Source organism: Poecilia latipinna, unplaced genomic scaffold (assembly GCF_001443285.1).
Source record: "Poecilia latipinna isolate Pla-1442-1.1 unplaced genomic scaffold, P_latipinna-1.0 Scaffold805, whole genome shotgun sequence".
Classification (NCBI taxonomy): Eukaryota; Metazoa; Chordata; class Actinopteri; order Cyprinodontiformes; family Poeciliidae; genus Poecilia; species Poecilia latipinna.
Window position 1 is genome coordinate 21402 of NW_015113421.1, and position 18141 is coordinate 39542.

At 38.5% G+C, this 18141-nt stretch overlaps 1 protein-coding gene across 1 annotated transcript in view; it reads left to right on the plus strand.

Annotated features, from left to right (window-relative positions):
• The window catches only part of shank3a (SH3 and multiple ankyrin repeat domains 3a), a gene marked incomplete at its 5' end in the record, with an annotated part of 54723 nt that overhangs the window by 10411 nt on the left and 26171 nt on the right, over positions 1-18141 (plus strand). Inside the window, one exon of the mRNA XM_015047035.1 lies at positions 15922-15997. Within this exon, the coding sequence (XP_014902521.1) occupies positions 15922-15997 (76 nt within the window). The remainder of the gene's footprint in view (positions 1-15921; positions 15998-18141) is intronic.

An 18141-nucleotide genomic window follows, 5' to 3' on the forward strand; every position in this document is an offset into this window, starting at 1 on the left:
ACTGTACTTAAGTACAGTAAGGAAGTACTTGTACTTCGTTACTTCCCACCACTGCTTGATGCAAGATCCTCTGATCGGAAAAGAAACAACCCAAATTTTAAAATGGATGGCATGTCCTATCACCAGCAAGTTGGAACAACAAAGCATCCGGGCTATTTTTCTTACCAAATCATCCATGCTACTGCAGCAGAGATCAATGTAAACATTGTAACTAGTAAACAACTGGGAGTACATCAGATTAATGTGACCACATTTCGGTTTGGACAGCCATTTAACCAACAGATGGCACATTTTGTTTGGTGTGTTCTCAAGGGCAGCAACATGTGCAGTGCTAAACTCCGCCGAGTCTCATAAGGAGGCATCATGGAAACCAGTTGGCCGTCTTGTGAGGTAGTTTAGCAGTGCAACAAAAAAACTACATTTAGTAATGGGACAGGGACTTTTTTGTTCCTCTCATAAATATCACCCCCTTCCTTGTGTGATTTGGCAGACGTCTTCTTGGGCCTATTTCTGGAGCAGCTGGGGCATTTTCTTGGTTGAAAGCGTTGTTGAGGGATTGAGGTTACTTCAGAGCAGGTGTAAAGAGGGGAGAACAGCCGGAATCCCTAAATACCCGATTTAAATGCATTGTGAGAAAAAGATAGGGAAAGGTTGGAAAGAAAGGGGCCAGATAGCCAGAGAGACGGATGGTGGAGTATACTCTAAGAGACAGGGAAGCAGAGATGGTTGAGCATATCTTTCAGTTAGAAAGAAGAAGAAGAGAGAAGGAAGGAGGCATGATGGGAGAGGGGGCGATATTAAAGTCCACTCACTCATAAATCCTGAAAAATGGAACTCTTTGAGATCTAGATTTTTAAGGGATTAAAAATTATCCTCAACCTCAATATATCCATCCGTTTTTTTGTCTTTTTTTGTAATGTTGTTGAGCGGATTGTTGTCATGTGGTGCTGCGAGGAGTCTGAAGTGGATCTGCAGCTTGTATGCTTTGTAATTTGTGTTGGGTAGCCGACATTTACATGGGTTCATACTTACAGAAAATTCAAGCTTGATGAATAATAATTGTTATTGTGTAAAAACCTTTAAAATAAAGAAATCTCTTATTGCAGAAGGATAATCTCGCCTAAACCTTAAATTAGCGTATCTTATACTTTTATTATTTTTCTTTTATGTTATGTCATTTTGACAAAATCATAAGTGCCATTGTTACCTCAGCAATCCCTTTAGCATAAATGTGATGGAAACAAATATTAACTTAAGAATTTGAATTAATATGACTTACAACAATATTTAATTTCCCTTTGGGATCAATAAATCAGTCTATCATCTATCAAGTTTATTTTCTGCAACAATTAAGTATCTCTGAATTTGAATTGAGTTGAACTAAACCATAGCTTATCTTTCTAAGTTTGTCACAGATTCCGATACCTGTATTTACCTCGACTTAGTGATTCCCTGGTGCACATATGACATGACAAACAGACCAGTTATTTTACTCGGAGGCCAACGGTTTGTACATCATGAAATGGGAAAGTAAAGGATGCAAAAAACAAACAGGACAGAGAAGCAATGCCTGCTGTTGGCACAACTCTGTCCATTTTACAGACCTTATATTTCCTTTCTGTCGGTTTCTCCACCATCGCCCCTGCTTAAGACCATCTCAGGCTCAATAAAAGTCCTCCTCACTACTCCTAACATTTTGTCACGTTACTCTGACTTAGGGCCTATAAGGTACTTTGTGAATGTATGTAAGAAAAACTGTAGAATTCCAGAAATGGAGAATTTTCCTAAAATTATGTCACTGGAAGCTTTTAGTCTTAAAATTCTTTGATAATATGTACCATGCAATATGGGCGAGACTTGTAAGTCACCATTTCAAATTTTATATATATATATATATATATATATATATATATATATATATATACACAAGGGGTAAATGTAAAATGTAGACTACGCTGCATACTTCTTCTTAATGTCAATGTATTTAGATTCCCGTGTAATAATTAAACATGAGCTAGCCAGTGAACTACATTATGCCATTAACCAAATTGCTAATTTCTGAATCTACTGAAGCATTTAAAATCTCATCCTCCGCCCTAACATCCATCGGCAGCTATCCAGCTGCAGTACAACTCAGGATAACACAGTAAGATATTCACTGAGACACACATAAACACGCACGGTTTGTTTATCAGGAGGCAGCCATTGAGCCATTACTGACATCGAGGGCAATATGTCTCAGCGTAGCGAAGCACGAAAGACAACCCAGTCCACAATTAAGTAACCTTAATACTATTGAGTGTGCTCTCTCTCTTTCCTGCTATTGGCCAATTTCACTCTACCACTGCACGTCACCATGAGCCATGACTCTGAAAGTGGTATCTTTCTTTATCTACCCCTGCCTCCGTCTCTCCTCTGCCAGGTTTGAAAGAGCAATGATGGAAGAACCGGAGGGAGACAAAAAAAGGGGGAGGACAGTTTCAGTCAGAGGGACAGAAAATGAGAAAGACGGAGAAAGGAAGCAGGTGGCCACATGAAAGAGGCAGTTTAAACTATCACCGGTTCTCCTGGTTGTCATGTCACCACTCTGCTCCTCTCTCTCTGCACGGCCAGAGCTACCTGCGAGTAGCAGTTCATCTCCAGCTAGTGCTCGAGGGGACAGACAGGGGAAGATGATGAGTCAAAGGCAACAGAAAATGAAAAGAAACAGAGATAACATGGCTGATGAAGGAAAAAGATAATTAAAAAAAACTGCAGCGACTATCGATTGACTGGCACAATAATCATTTAGTGGTGAACTGCTGATATGTGCTGAAGCTCTTTGCCATGGCTATAAGATGCTTAAGGTTAAACAATGTTGCTTTTTAGCTAAAAAAAATAAAAATCATATGCCCATATAACATAGCAGAATATCATATGCTGAACATCTGCACAGACTCTGCTCACTCTCCCATACACATATGCACACATGCTGCTGGCCTGTTACTTGGGGTTAATAGTGGATGTTTACTTGCAGCAATGAAGGGGATAATGATGTGACTGTGAACTGCTCTTCCTTTTCTAATGATGCAAACTAATTGCGATGACACTCATTTTTCGCAATGGCACTGTTAATCTGTTGTCGACAATCTGTTGGGATCTTACAGCCCTCCAGCAGAACCGTCCAGCCCCCACCCTTCCCATCTCTCTGTCTTTCAGCAAGAAGATGTTGTGTAGCTCCCCCAAGACAAATATGCCACCCTTATGCTAAACAGCATCGATGATTTCCATAGAATGAGCTTTAATTTGTCTTCCTTGGCGTCACGCAGCGTTGAATGTCCCTCAGGAGCACGGCTCTGTCTTTTAGCATTACGCTATTTGTAACTCTCCTGACTTGTACAGTGGTTATAAAGATGTGCAGACTTTTTGTTCTTTCTTTCTTTTTGTGCATGTTAGCTATGTCCCTTCGCTCTCTTTACATAGTAGCACAGCTGAATGACTCACAGCTGCCTGAATCAGCCCAGTCAGATCCAGCCTGAGCTATTTTTAGCCTGCCCATTAAGAAGTTTTGGAGTGTGTCTGCACTCCCTTAGAATGCTTAAGCATCAGTGTTGCTGCAGCAGACGTGAAGAAGGAGGTGAGGGGTACCAAGGAAAAAAAAGAGCGATGGGAAAATTGTGCAATTGGATTACATAAGGGATCACACGGTGGCCAACACTTAGTATTAGCAAGGATCTCTTCTCTTTCTAGATTTAATCACATCTATGGTGGAAACCTAATTGATATTTTTATATCCAATTGAGCTTGTGTACAGGAAATGTTCAAACCCAAACTGGATTTGGTCTGTTGTGGCTTTAACTTAACAAGGTGAACTACTCAACAAGGGGAATATACCTTTATTTTTATTCCTGCAACCAGGCCCACCACAGCAAGACCATTTGTGAAGCATTTGAACTGCGTGAATATTTATGCAATCAGTTTTTTGTTTGTTTGTTTATTTAATTATTGTTTTGTGTAAATCAGTTGTTTTCTTTGATATTAAAGTCCATGTCTGACGTGAGATGGGTTGGCAAGAATCTTTCCAGCACACTTCAGGGTCCTGGGGGCAGAAATGTCTTGCAAAGTGAAAGATACACTCCATCCCTCTCTTGTTTTTGGTGGTGGTAGTAGCGTACCAGGTCGTGATAAAGAAGATGAGGCAATATGGGTGGGAGAAACTGTTTACTTCCTTAAATTGATGATCATCACGGTTAGCAGCATGACTGGCATCATGAGTCTAAGTCTTGGAGTGTTGCCTCTTAATGATCTCCTACAAAAGGTTGAAATGTAGATTACTTCCCTCTGTCTTTGCAGATTTATTAAAACAAGTTGGTTTTGGGAAAAAGGCAAACACAATGCATGTTTTTACATTAGATTTTCATTCCAGGGTGCTGCTCAAGATGTTGGGTTTCATTCAGTGAGTGTGACTGGATGCAAAGCAACTAACTCAGGGGAAGTCGATATATCAAGCACACAGTTTATGCATGTTCTCGCTTTGGTAAACAGCTGCTTGGTCATTCCTACCCAAGGGAATAGACCGCATAAGCAGTAGAAGCTAAATGCTAAATGCTGACTCTTGGTGGGATAGAGAGCATCTGCATATCTTTTTTGACTGTGAAGTGTTGGCAATTTGTGTCATTAGTAAGCAGGAATCCGAAGTTATGAGCAAAAGCAAGTGCATCTAAGAAGGATGCACAGTTGAATGCATTCTTGCTCTTCGCAGTGGTATTACTGAGCTGATTGTGGTTTGTTCATCATGTTATATAGGCCATCAAATAAAGGGCATATCTTTTCCTGTTCTTGGCACTGAAGGCAGCAGAAAGAAATTGAACATTATCTTTATTTCTCTGGCTCAGTATCATATTGGAAGGCCTCTTGTCAGCCAGTTCTTTTTAATATTTTGTATTTGAGCCGAGAATGTTATGATGACATCAGAGGAACATTTTCTAACATATTTTTAGACAGTCAAGCAACATACTTTATTTTTTTTACAGTCGTCAGAGGTGGAACTGGGTCGGTGTCTCGGTCTTTTTGAAGGAGTTTGTAAAATGTGAAAGTCTGACAATAGAAGAGTCACTAACTTGGAGCTCACAGTTCACTTCCCTAACACGTCTCTCAAATGACTGATCCTAACAGGCACAATTATCTATAACACCATTTTCAACTCTGATAATTGTAGGAGATATTCTAACTGTGGTGTAGTGCTGGTTGTAATTCTAAAGTAATGCTAATGCTTAATATATTTTTAATAATGATGTGTTCACCGGACCCTCCCCGCCCCCTACTGAAATACATCTACTTCACAGTCTGATGCTCTTATTTTCAATGTATATGCAAGACTCACATCCACCATTTATGAGAATGTCCTACAGAATTAGCAATGAGAAGTTCTTATTAAAGCCAGAAAATAATATTTAAAAAAGGAATATCTAAAGTATCGGACCACGGATTCAGATTAAGGCATCGTTAAAATACCACTATTCCTGGACTAAATTTAAATATATATTTTTGGTTTACTTTTTATGATTATATGCCACCTGAATCCAATTCAAGGAGTTACTTTTGTGGATGCTGGAGCTCAGACAGCTGTTTTCAAAGAGCAACCAAAAGACTAGTCAATGAATTTTCCTTGTTTCAAAGAAAAGATTCAGGATCACTTTATTGATCCCTTCAGCAAAATTATTTTGCCCAAATAATGCAAAAATAAGAAAAATAAAAATAGAGCAAAAACAAAGCAAAATAAAAACGAGTACAAAGCAATCAGCCACGTCATTAGTCACAGACAGTTAGAGTTATGTGTTTGATGGTTGTGGCGATAAGCTAATACTGAGGAATAATGTCTCCTTTCAGCAGTTTTTCCTCCAGAAGCAGTAACATTAACTCCACTGAAATACTGCGCGTTATTGGCCACATAATCAACAGATCATAGTCAAACAACGAGCAAACATGCTAGCATTTCAGTAAGATGTTATGCATTAGCTGGGCCAGGACACGAGCTTACTGAAAAGTCAATTTATTTTAGTAATTTAATTCACTGAGTGAAACATTAAGAAGATTAATTAAAGCCTTTATTTCTGCTAATTGTGATGATTTTCTGCCTGCAGCTAAAGAGAGCACAGCATTTGAGATTTTAAAAAATTACAACAGATCAATTAAACAACACATAAATGTGAGTTTAATGAAAGGCATTTTTGCTTAAGGTTATTTTCAGCTAGTCTCACTATCCATTTCATTAGGTACACCTGTTCAATTTCCTGTTAACTCAAATAGTGAATCAGTTACGTTTTTCTTGCACAGAGTAATGGATCCATCCTACCTTTTTTGTTTTCATCCCTTCCTGACTACAGTGCATTATTTTTTCTGATGGCTGCTCCCTTAAGGATAATGCACCACAAGTCTCAACTCATCTTAAACTACTGGAGCATCTTTGAGATGAGGTGGAACAAGAGATTTGCAAGTGAGTCATACTATGATGTCAATATGGACCCTTGTTTCTGACACTTGAGTCTATTCCACCAAGATTTAAGGTATTTTTAAGTAGAACCCAACCTGCACCAGCAAAGTCTGCCTAATAAAGTAGTTAGACTATACTTTTGCCTTAAGTAGTGTGCTATAACATTATAATAATCAATTTTATTTACAGTGTCCCTTATATATCAAATTGAAATCTCAAAGGGCAACTTCACACGCTGATGATGGCAAGCTACTGGGGTAACACTTTATTTGAAGGGGGGTGAATAAGACTGACATGACATTGTCATAAACACCTGTCATGAACGTTAATAAGCCTTTATGAATATTTATGACTGTTATCATAAAGCGTCATTGGGTAAATTATCACACTTTTAATACAAAGTTGACATTATTTAAAATGTCTTTGTTATGACACCTTGACATTAACCAGGAAATCATTACTGATATAAATTTGTTATAAAAGTATTACTGATTGCACTTTAAAAATAAGGTAACTTTATGTTATTAAAGGTAAATTTTAAACAGTAATGATTTCCTGGTTAATGTCAAGTTGTCATAACAAAGACATTTTGAATGTCAACTTTGTATTAAAAGTGTCATAATTTACCGAATGATGCTTTATGACAACAGTCATAAATATTCATGAAGGCTTATTCATGTTCATGACAGGTGTTATGTCATGTTTATGACAGTGTCATGTCTTATTCACACCCCTTCAAATAAAGTGTTACCGCTACGGGATTGTTGCTACAACTGCCCTTGGGCAGTCTGACTGAAGCCAGGATGCAGATTTGCGCCAACACTAGCAGGCAACAGGTGAAGTGTGTTACCCAAGGACACAAACAACAAGGGCGGACAGGCGGACCAGGAATCGAACTGGAGAACACCTACTGCCGTCACCACCATCGTCCCCACATAGTAGCTTGTTTTAACCTAGTTTAAACCATAGTTGAGTAACATATTCTGAGAGGATTGGAGAAATTCATTTTGGGACTTAATGTCTCTTGCTGTCAAGGAAAATAAAAAGGAGAGAAAGCAGGATCTGAATCATTACTAGTGACTAGTTAAGTGGGACGCATTTACAATACCACTGTGGAGCATGCAATTCTGTCATTTGAGGAACCAAGTCGTCTTGGAATATCAGTTCAAAGAAATACACAAAGGACTTCTAAGAAAACATAAGTAGACGATGTTCTCAAAGTCCTCTAGGACTGGAAACCAAATGAGTACTTAAAAAAGAGGGAAAGAAAAAGAAGGCAAAAAGAAACTGCTGTCTATATTAGTCATAGCACATTGTGTGAATGTGTGGGTGAATGAGTGACTACATTCAATCACAGCAATGACTGAATGGAATCAATGTAGGGTGAGGTGCTTTGGAGTCCTCAGGACCTGATAAAGCGCTACACAAAGCAGCCCATTTACCATTTCAATCCATCAGCATTTGGTTTTGAATTTTTCATTTGCGTTTAATCATCACTGATTAAAATCAAATGTAAAAATCAGATTTTCACTAAATGTCCACCAGACATTTACCGTTGCTAAAACATAGCAACGGTAAACGTCTAAAGTCTTCTCCCACACATAGTGAGGTTTTGTTTATCTTGTAAGTGTTTAGTGATACAACATTAATGTTTGCTGTCAACGCCTGATTCCATGGACTGGAAATGATGTTGGAGTCTGTCACTCTACTCAAACAGAATAGGTTTGTCAATTAAGTAGCAGCTGTCAGACAGACACAGTTGGCAGACAGTAAAATAACTCACTCAGTAGGCGTATGTACTGATAGAGGACACACAAAGTAAGAGACAAACAAAAGCAACACATAAGTTGTCTTATGTCTATATATCTGAGTCCTTGTGTGTTGATCCCAACTTTGTAGCCAGAATTCTGCATAAGGCTAACTGTATATGTGTCTCTTATGATTTGTCCTTGGTTTATGCAAACGAATGATGGAAACGTTGCAATTTAATACTGTGTAAGGACAGAGGAAGATACTAGTAGGAACTGTTTTATTCCCCCCAAGATGATCGCCTGGCCCTCTGGGGATGAAAGTTCAATGCTCTCAATTGACACTGCAATGTGACGTCAACAGAACAACCTACAGTGGGTGACAGGAGCAAATACACACAAGAGATAGCGAAAAATGCTTCAAACAGGTGCAAACATGCAGCAAACAGCAAAACATGCTGAAAATGCATGAATGATGCAAAACACACAAAAACAAATGCAGCAGAAAAACACTGCAAAGAAAGTTTCCAGTTTGTTGTAGTCCACATGTTTAGCTGTTGTTTGCTTTTGCTTCTGTTCAACATGTTTTAGGTATATATTTTAGAATACTTTTTATTACTATTATTTTCATTATCTAGTTCTAACCTAAGCAAGTTCATAAGCTACCATTCAGTGGAACCTTCTTTCAGAAAACTTTTTTTTATTTGGCTGAATTACTCTTTTTTTTTTTTTTTTTTTGGAAAGAGATGGCAAGTCACTCATCAGCAAGTAATTCTCCAGTGCTGACAGGTAAAATTCAGAGTGACTATTTAAATGCTGACACAAAGGAGCAGAGTATGTGCATGCAAATGAACACGCTTTTATTCACCTCTGTGCCTATACACGAACACACACTTTACTTATTGTCTATATTCTGTGTGGAGTCAGCAGATAGATTAGCATTGCCAACTAATCCATCTTATTAAAAGGCAAAAGAGAGAGAAAGAAAGCGAGAGAAATAATAAAGCACAGGTTGTGGGACATGTCTTAGGTATTAAAGTTTAGCTGAGTCAGTATTATAGACAGGCAGCACAAGAACAGTCCAGCCATATAACCCTTGATAAAACCTCTGCAGATTGTGCCATAAAGTTACATATTTTTAAAGTGCGTGTGCGTGTGTGTGTGTGTGGCTCTTGTTTGTTTGCTCGGCACAGACTGATGGCCACTTGCTGTACCTTTCATCAGAAGTCAGTCAAGTGTGTTGAGCCATCTCTCTTGGTGGAGGACAGATCCGTATGAAATCATAATAGATGGCAATGCTATTTGAAGAATGAATCAATGCTGAAACGAGTCTGATGGTGGACAAAAGACACATCACATTTGACAAGGACTTAACTGGGGGACAGGGGGGTTTCATGCGCTCATGCTCATGCAGGCACACTAAACAGAAAGGTTACTGCAGCTCTCTAAGGGTGTGTTCACACTGCAGCCTGAAGTGACCCAATTCAGACTTTTTGGCAATTCGGATTTTTTTTGCCGGGGCCGTTCACACTGCCAGTAAATGCGACCTGTATGCGTTCTGCAGTGTAAACGGGCAAATGACCTGAAAGTGTCTTGCATGCGCAGTAGATTGCGCATCTATTGCGCCACTTTCTGGCGCAATAGCGTCAGCGTTCTCAGTGTTCTGCCAACTGCCATAAAAAGAAGAAGTGCTCAGTGTTTGCGGAAGTAAACATGGAGGCTAACGGTGGAGCTTAGTTTACATATTTGAAGTTTTTATCCGGCCGGAGCAGCATATTAACAACTTAATCCTCATTATAGTCCCTCATGGTTGTTGTTTTTCTTCTCGCTTGCGTTTATCAGGACCCAGAATAGTGAGATTCGTTGAGTATCAGTGACGTTCAGTTCGGATGAATGCGGCCTGGTTGTTAGGTCGCTTTTGAATCGGATATGGGTCACATTCGAAAAAAGAATCCGACCTGTGCTGTTCAGACTGCCATGAAAAGATCGGATACAGGTCGCATTACGTCAAAAAAATCGGAATTGGGTAACTTCAGGCTGCAGTCTGAACGCACCCTTCAGTCTGTAATATATTATCTGTACCTATAGTTTCTTCAAGTAAAATGTTGACATTTTTGGTCACTTCATATATAGACTTTCAAAATACCAAATACTCTTCACTCTTATGCTGTGTGATGAAAAGAACATGAAGTGGTACAAATAAAAGTGCACTGTACTTTTATTTGTACAGTGCATGGGACTGACAACAAGTCCCATGTTGTCAGGGATTATTACCTTTAAAATTTAGGTTTTGTTTTGTAGAAGCTTTGTTTCAAACTCTGTCATTGATCAAAATGGGCCTTAATTCCTATTGAGTCTAGAAACAACAGAGTCAGTCTACAGAAATGCCATTCTGAATCCTCCTCGAACATAGTTTAAAAAATAAAAAGTGTTAACACAGGTAAAATTTAGGTACTGTAACTGTCATCGTTTGTATATTTGAGTCATCTGTTTAGTTCATATCACTCCTTAAATGTTCAGATACACCAGGATTGTCTGCTGTGTCTTATTCTCGAAACAACTGCATCACACCTGCATCGGCCACAAGGATGTCCTCTTACAGTACGGCCACATTATGTTTCATAAGGCATAGGGTTATTTAAAAATTTATTATTTGGATAACATTGTGCAAATCAATCAATTTTAGAAACGGAGGTGAGCAAAACCTAGATACTGCTACTAAATTTACAATTGGACGATTAGGCAGTTAGAGAAAGTAAATCATTTGGAGGAAATGAATCATTGCATTTCTGGGATTTTGAAAGCCTTTGAGGATTCTGTTTGGGATAAATGTGTTCTTCACGTTCTGCTCCTTTCTTGTTGCAGAATTAGTTTTTGGTGTGCATCTGTAGCTTGACCTTGGCCTCACACGTGTGTTGTAATAAGTTGTCACAGGGTTTGAGGCTCGTGTAAAGTAGTTCCCTCTGTTGTCTGATTGTAACTGAATTATTCAAGGCTTTTTCCTCTTTGACAGAGCCGAGGTATTTATAGGCGTTCGTCTCTGCCTCTCATACTTACATGGCAACAACGAGCTCTCCGAAGGCTCTTCCACAAACGAACCGATTCTGAGGGAGAGGAGGAGGGGAAAGGCAGCAGAAAAAAGCAGAGATATGAAATATATGCTGGAGTTTTTTGGCTTGTGGCTAAAAGAGAATTGGACTTTGCGGTCTCAGACATTGACACAGTTTCAGTGCTATTTGTCTTGGAAGTCATATTTCAATTTTAAAAGAACTAAAAATGACAACCTCTTACAGAAAATGGTGTTAAGGAATATTTATTAGCTGCCTACACAAAATGGACCTCCCAGGAGTGCTTTTAATTGTTTAAAGATGAAGATGAACTGCAAGACAGTCCCTGTGACTGATTCATGCAGGAAGGTGGGAAAGTCATGGGTAAGAGAGATAAACCCCTTGTCAAAGTCTTAGAGGAAACTGGGTGACTACAGATGAAAAATGGACTGCTGTCTGGTCACGGTCGCAGATCTGCCCCTGGTGGGTAGTAGGATTGATGGAGCAGTAACAGTTGTGGAAGCAGACCCAAGTAACTTCAAGGGTCATGAGAGGTACTGGGGTGATTACCACTTCATTCTGCAATTTCCTTAAAAGCGCACCAATCGGACACCTCAGTTGTAGGCACGGATAATGCAATGTTAAGATGTTCTCGTAGTTTGCTCCACAAACTCATCTTAATTCCAGAAGTGCTACCTTCAAATGAAATGATAAAATGCTAACCCTGGTCATGTGTGTTCAACAGTTAGGTGATGTGGAAACGGAGGGGGAACAAGAGTGGAGGTGATGTTGCCTTGTATCCACCTGCACACCACAGTAGCTCCCTGAAAATAACCGGCATACTGTGGGACAGCATAAAAAAAACCAAACAGAAAAACAGAGTTGGCCTTCCCCCTGCCGCCTACCCCTAACCCCTCAATGCTTCTGTGGCTCAGTGGAAGTTCTACCAATTTCTCTGTGTTATTTTAAAACACTATTTTTAGTACTCTGTGGTTTCTGCATGCTGTATGTTGTATCCACCAGGTTTTGGAGGACAACACACAGACTGCATGAACAAAGAGTCAGCTGGAGCACATGACGGGGGAAGTTGGGATGTGTGAGTGTGTGGAAGCATGGAATCAAAAAGTCAATAAGGCTCTCCAGATAAATGTGTGTTTGTGCAAATGCACATGAGTGTTGGTGTGTAACTTTATCTGGGTAAACCACCAGGGGTTAATTTTCATTCAGCAGGCTTCACTGTGTGTCTGGTTTGGTTTGTGTTCTCATCTATCTGTGTGTATGTGTGTGTGAGCGCGCCCTTCAGACAAGGACAGTAGGAGAGTTAACATCTGTCCTGAATGGAGAAGCACTGTGGGCCCTAAAAGAAGCGTGAGCAGCAGAAAGATAGCTTGTTAACATGCTGACTGAAAGCATGATGTTGTATCGTTGCAAATGTGGTTTAATATGATACAAAGACTTAACTCTATGAACCCATTGTCTCTGGTCTATGTTTTTTTTTTCACACAAGGCATTGTCTTTTGGAGTATATGTAGGAAGAAGAAGTAGTTTGACAAAATGTGGCCCTCCTCTTTGTCTTACTAGAGGAACCCCTGCTTCATTTTGATTCATGTCTAAATGAGGTCTATGTATAGCATTGAAGTCAAGGTTATCGGTTATGCATTAGCAGCATGGTCTCTTTTGCAAGCGAGTTCAAGCATCAACATGAATGCTGTTGCCTTTCAAGCTTCAGTTTTAGACTCACAACACCCACTGCCATTGTAGATGTTGCTGCAGGGGAAACCTGTCTGTATTCATGAAGAGGAAATGCAATCTTCAAAAACGTTTGGTATTTTTCATTCATACAGGTGGATGAATGAAAGGGCGATATTTCCTTACTGAATGGTCTTTCCGTTACCAGATTGTTTTAAAAGCAAACCACAAATCCACCAAACCAAACACAACAGGCAACCCACTTTAGATTACCAGATACTATGCATTAGTTCCACCAGGAACTCATGTATACACAGTCATACAGACTCAAATTTACTTCCTATTAATTTTGAATCCAGTCAGTGATTTGGGATGTTTTGTCGGGACAACAAGCCACTCAGTAAAAATATTTTTAGAAACAAATTGTTATGCAATATCAAAAATATCTACTGTATCTAATCCCAAGCTAAAGAAAAACTTTTTTGCTTTGCTCAATTTTACCCTTAATTTCTTGGTTCATGTTGTTTAATGAAAATGCTGTTCTCTCTGGACTTTTTTAAAGTGCAATTTGAGGTCAATTATTTATGAGTGTGCACTCTCAGCCAGTTGTAGTGCAAATATTTATCCAAAAATGTAACCTTTGACACAACATTAAGGGGATTAGGATCAAGTGGATGATTGTATACCTTACTGCTTTAAAGTGTTCAGATATATTTTACTCAATGCCACAGAGGAAATAAATTAGCAGGATAATTAGAAAAGCCATTAAAAAGTTAAATGCATAATTTGTAGCCAGCCGTTTATGTGAATTAATTAAGAACCATTTGTCATTAACAAGGCCCTGGCCAAGAGCAAGTATGAAAAGAAGTCGCAAAAGAAAAACATATTCATGAACTTTTCATGTCAGCTGTCAAACACGGTGGTGGAGGGCTGATGATATGGGCTTGTTTTTGCAGGCTCAGAATCTGGGCCTCACTGTGTATTGATTAAGTTGTCCATGATCTTGTCTGCAAATATTCTCAGAGTCAAATTTAAGTCTGAAAGTTGAATGTTTAACAACATTGGGGTCATTCAGCTTTTCAACAATCAAAATGAATGAATGAATGAATGAATGAATGAATGAACGTAAAGGTAGTAAAAAGCACAGTCCCTGCTGTATAAGACTTTGAATCTCCCTATATGACATCCTTTCACGATTTCTGTGACCGTACTTGTTTTTTTCACTCTTGAGTCTATATGATAAAAGTGAGGAAGATCAGCACATGTACTTGTCTATATATTAGCATCAATTACAGTGAACACCTTTTGTGATGTCCTTTTGTTTCCATTTTGGGGGTGTGGGTGTGATGGATGACGGTGCTGTTGAGGTTATCGCTGCTATCACAGCCCTGCTTTTAGATGCTCCTGGGCTGTACAGAATACATGACACTTCTGATGAATGAGCCACATTTCACACTTTTAGACTGCATCTGATCTCACAGTTTCCACATACACGCATGTACTACGCACACAGGAATGCATTCAGCTCACAAACAACACTTTTTTAGGCAGCACACATGCACGGTCATTTGGCTGATTTCCTTTTTCTCCCCTCCCCCCTTTAAGGCAAAGCCTTTTATTCGATTACATGCACACCTGAATGATCAGCTGTCTTGATTTATAACATGTGAGACAGTTCGGAGTGATTAATCTCTCATCTGTAACTTTCGCAACTAATTACACCTCCTCCTTCATTATACCTCCCCCCTGGTTCTGCTAGTAAAATGTTAGTTTATAGAAATCTCTTGTCAGCTCTTACTTACCTCTTTTTTGTTTATCTCCACTTTCTCAAGAAATGCTTTGCTTTTTGTTAATGGAGAGATGTGATTAAAACAATTAGGAAATTCATCAGAGGTTTTGCAATTAGTTAATTGCTATTAATCCTATTTAATCAAATAGCAGTATTTGACACAAGCATAGTCTTTAGTTAAATAATACACTTTAATTATGGACTGAAGTAATATACCAGTTTATAGCAACAATATTAAGATGTTGCACAACTATTTCTATCTTGATTTAGTGTAAAGGAAACAAGCGCAAAGCCAGACATGCGACCGGGTCCTTTTTGCAGATTTACAGCAACATGCTGTGACTTTCACATACCTACCAGGACGACCCTGCTCTCACAGCCTCTCTCTTAACAGCCTCTGTGTGGGCTCAAAGGGCTGTGTGCTGTTTAGTCAGCATATTACTGTTCAGGGTAGATGCTGCCTGTATTATCGGGAAGAGAAGAGGGCATTGATCTCTATCAGCATGCATGGAGGGCAAATCCCCATAAAGGCTGAAACTGCACACATACACTGTACACAAACTGAGCTCTGTTTCTTGGATATTAAAAAAAATCTTGTGTTAAATATGCAATTATGTTACAGTTCAAAAGCAAAAACAAAAAAAAACAAATGCCATGGAAGAATTACATCCTGTTATGGCATGAATGATGAAGAATGCTAATGATAATTACTTCTCTGTGGTAGCTTAATTTCTCTCTCTGTATGTTTGTTGAAATAAATTATGGCTGACATATTAGTAACATGCTGAAATGAAAATAGGATATTTGGGGATTTTTTTTTTATCTTTATATCCATTTTTTTTTAAATGCAACATTTATTGCTATATGAGGGCTGAAAAAGTGTTACAACAATGAATATGTTTACTGACTTTGCTTTTATCATCTAAGCTTCTTTAAAACATGAAGATCTAACCTCAGTTGATAAAAACTAAGACAGCTGAGATTTCAATTGTTGAATTTTACTTCTTTATTAAATATTCTGATTTAATACCAGTCTAAATGCTCACATTTAGTTTGAAATACACAGTCACATTTATAGAAAAAAAAAACATTTATGCATTTTACTTTAAATTTCTCAAGATCTTATTGTCACAACAACATGAGCAAATGTATACAAAACTTTTTTGTTCTGCACAGAGACCCGGGAGGACCGCAATAAGAGACTGTTCAGACACTACACTGTGGGATCTTATGACAACTTCACCTCATACAGGTACTGCCTTTGTTTCAGTGTGTGTGTGGCCATGCATGTTATGCTGCAGCAAATTTAATGGTCATGTCACAGGGAACTTTTCTCCCTGTTGGGCTAATAAAGTCCATGCAAAAAGGTGATGAAGTGCAGTGAGGTTGCTGCCATCTAAAGTAATGTAGGTGTCACTGCACTCTCTTCTGAGTTTTTATTAGGGAGAAGAGTTTTTTTTTTTTTTTTTGCAAGAGTTGTTCTCTATGAACATTATTTCCACCAACTCTACCAACCTTGAAAAATGTCAGCATCTTATATTTTACTTCAAAGCTAGATTAAATTACAGGTTACAGGTGAACCATATTTGTTAAGTTAAACAACACTTTTAAAGTCAATATGTGATGTGAGATATCATTATAAGTAGATTCATAAATGTTTGAAGATGAAAATTGTATTTGTTCTTAGAAGGCGTACATTAATGTATTCAGTTCATGAGACAAGTCAATATATAATATTGGGTTAATGAGATTGACACAAGAGAAGAGAAGATTTCACCAATATTTGAAAAATCTGTAAAATAATAATAATTTAATTTATTCCATTAATTAAATGGCATAAAAGTTTTGAAGGTCTTACAATGTGTGGTAATAATTATCTCTTTGCTGTAGAATTGTGTGGCTAGGGTACTAAAAACATACTTCTGAATTTACTCTTTATACAAGGCAGCACACAGTTTTTAAGGGAAAGCTTAAATCATTTTCAAAAGTTTTTTGGAAGAAAAATCTGAACAGTGTGTCATGCATTAGTAGTCATCCACCTTAGGTGGGTTTCTTTTCAAAAACTTTGGAGAGAAAAATAATCATTGGCGTCAACAAGGATCCCAGGATGTGTCAAAGAAGACAACAGTGAAAGCTTTTTACAGAGGAGAACGTCAAGGTCACCGTCCAAAAACTATTCCGTTGCTGAGACGACAGCACAGCAATGTCTGACTGAACAACAGTGAATATGTGTTTGGAACGTCTTCATGATGTAAATGTCCTGGTCTACGTCACGGTGTGATGGTCTTTTATGACTCGGCTATATTAAGCTTCCTAAATCAATTGTGGTCAGCATCCCCACATCATGATGCTGCCGCCACAATGCTTTGACATTTGGACAGTCTGTTTCAAAGTGATGTGCATAGTATGTTAGGATCAATAAGCTAAATTTTGGTCTCATCTGATCAGGACCTTTTCCCACATATTTGCTTTGTCCCTTACATGGAATGTGGCTAAGTTTAAACCAAATTTCGTATTTTTTTTTCTTGTCATTTCTACATAAAAGCCATACTTGTTCAGCTTCTGGTTATTTTGTCCAGAGATTCTCCAACCTGAACTGTGAAACTCATGCAGCTCCTCCAGAGTATCGGCCTCTTCTCTGACTTAATTCTATCGTTGACCAACCTGTCAGTTTGGATTGAAGGCCATTGTTTTGGCTGCTTTGAAGTTAGTTGGTACTCTTTTCATCTTTTAATGATAGACTGAACAGTTCTTTGTGAGATCTTTAATGTTTCGGACGTGTTACTGTAATCAAACCTCACTTTAAATGTCTCTGCTGCTGCATTTCTGACACTTATGTTGCGTCTCATGGGGCTGCTAGTAACATCTGGTGTGAATTTTATATCATTTGAAGTAATAGATATAGAATAAAAATAAATTTTGTGAAAATGGTCACATGTTAAACAATTACATTACCTACTGTATGTTTGGCATTGCCTTACCGTAAGTTGTAGTTAGTCGTATCTAATTTGCATTTTTGAAAAACATGTGACTCTTCAAATCTGACTGTTAAATGTGTGTTTCAGTTACAGAAGTTAAATATAAGCAAGAAAAAAAATCCTGTATTGCTTTAATGCAGTCTTAGTTCAAGTGAGAATATATAGGATGTGAAGCTATAAGCAAGAAAAAGCTGCTTAGTGTTGCCTCTCCAGCACAGCATTGTGTGCACAATAATTAGCATAAAGTGGATAGAGGGCATTTTATGAAATCAGACTCCAGCAGAAAGGTTGGTTCCCCATCTCCTGACTCCAGCAGCAGGAGCTCTGTGAGTCTGAGAGGAGTTTATTCGGTTGAGCTAATGAAACTGCAGCTCAGCTGTCCAATTTGAACGTCTCTGCTCTATATCTGCCTCAGCTG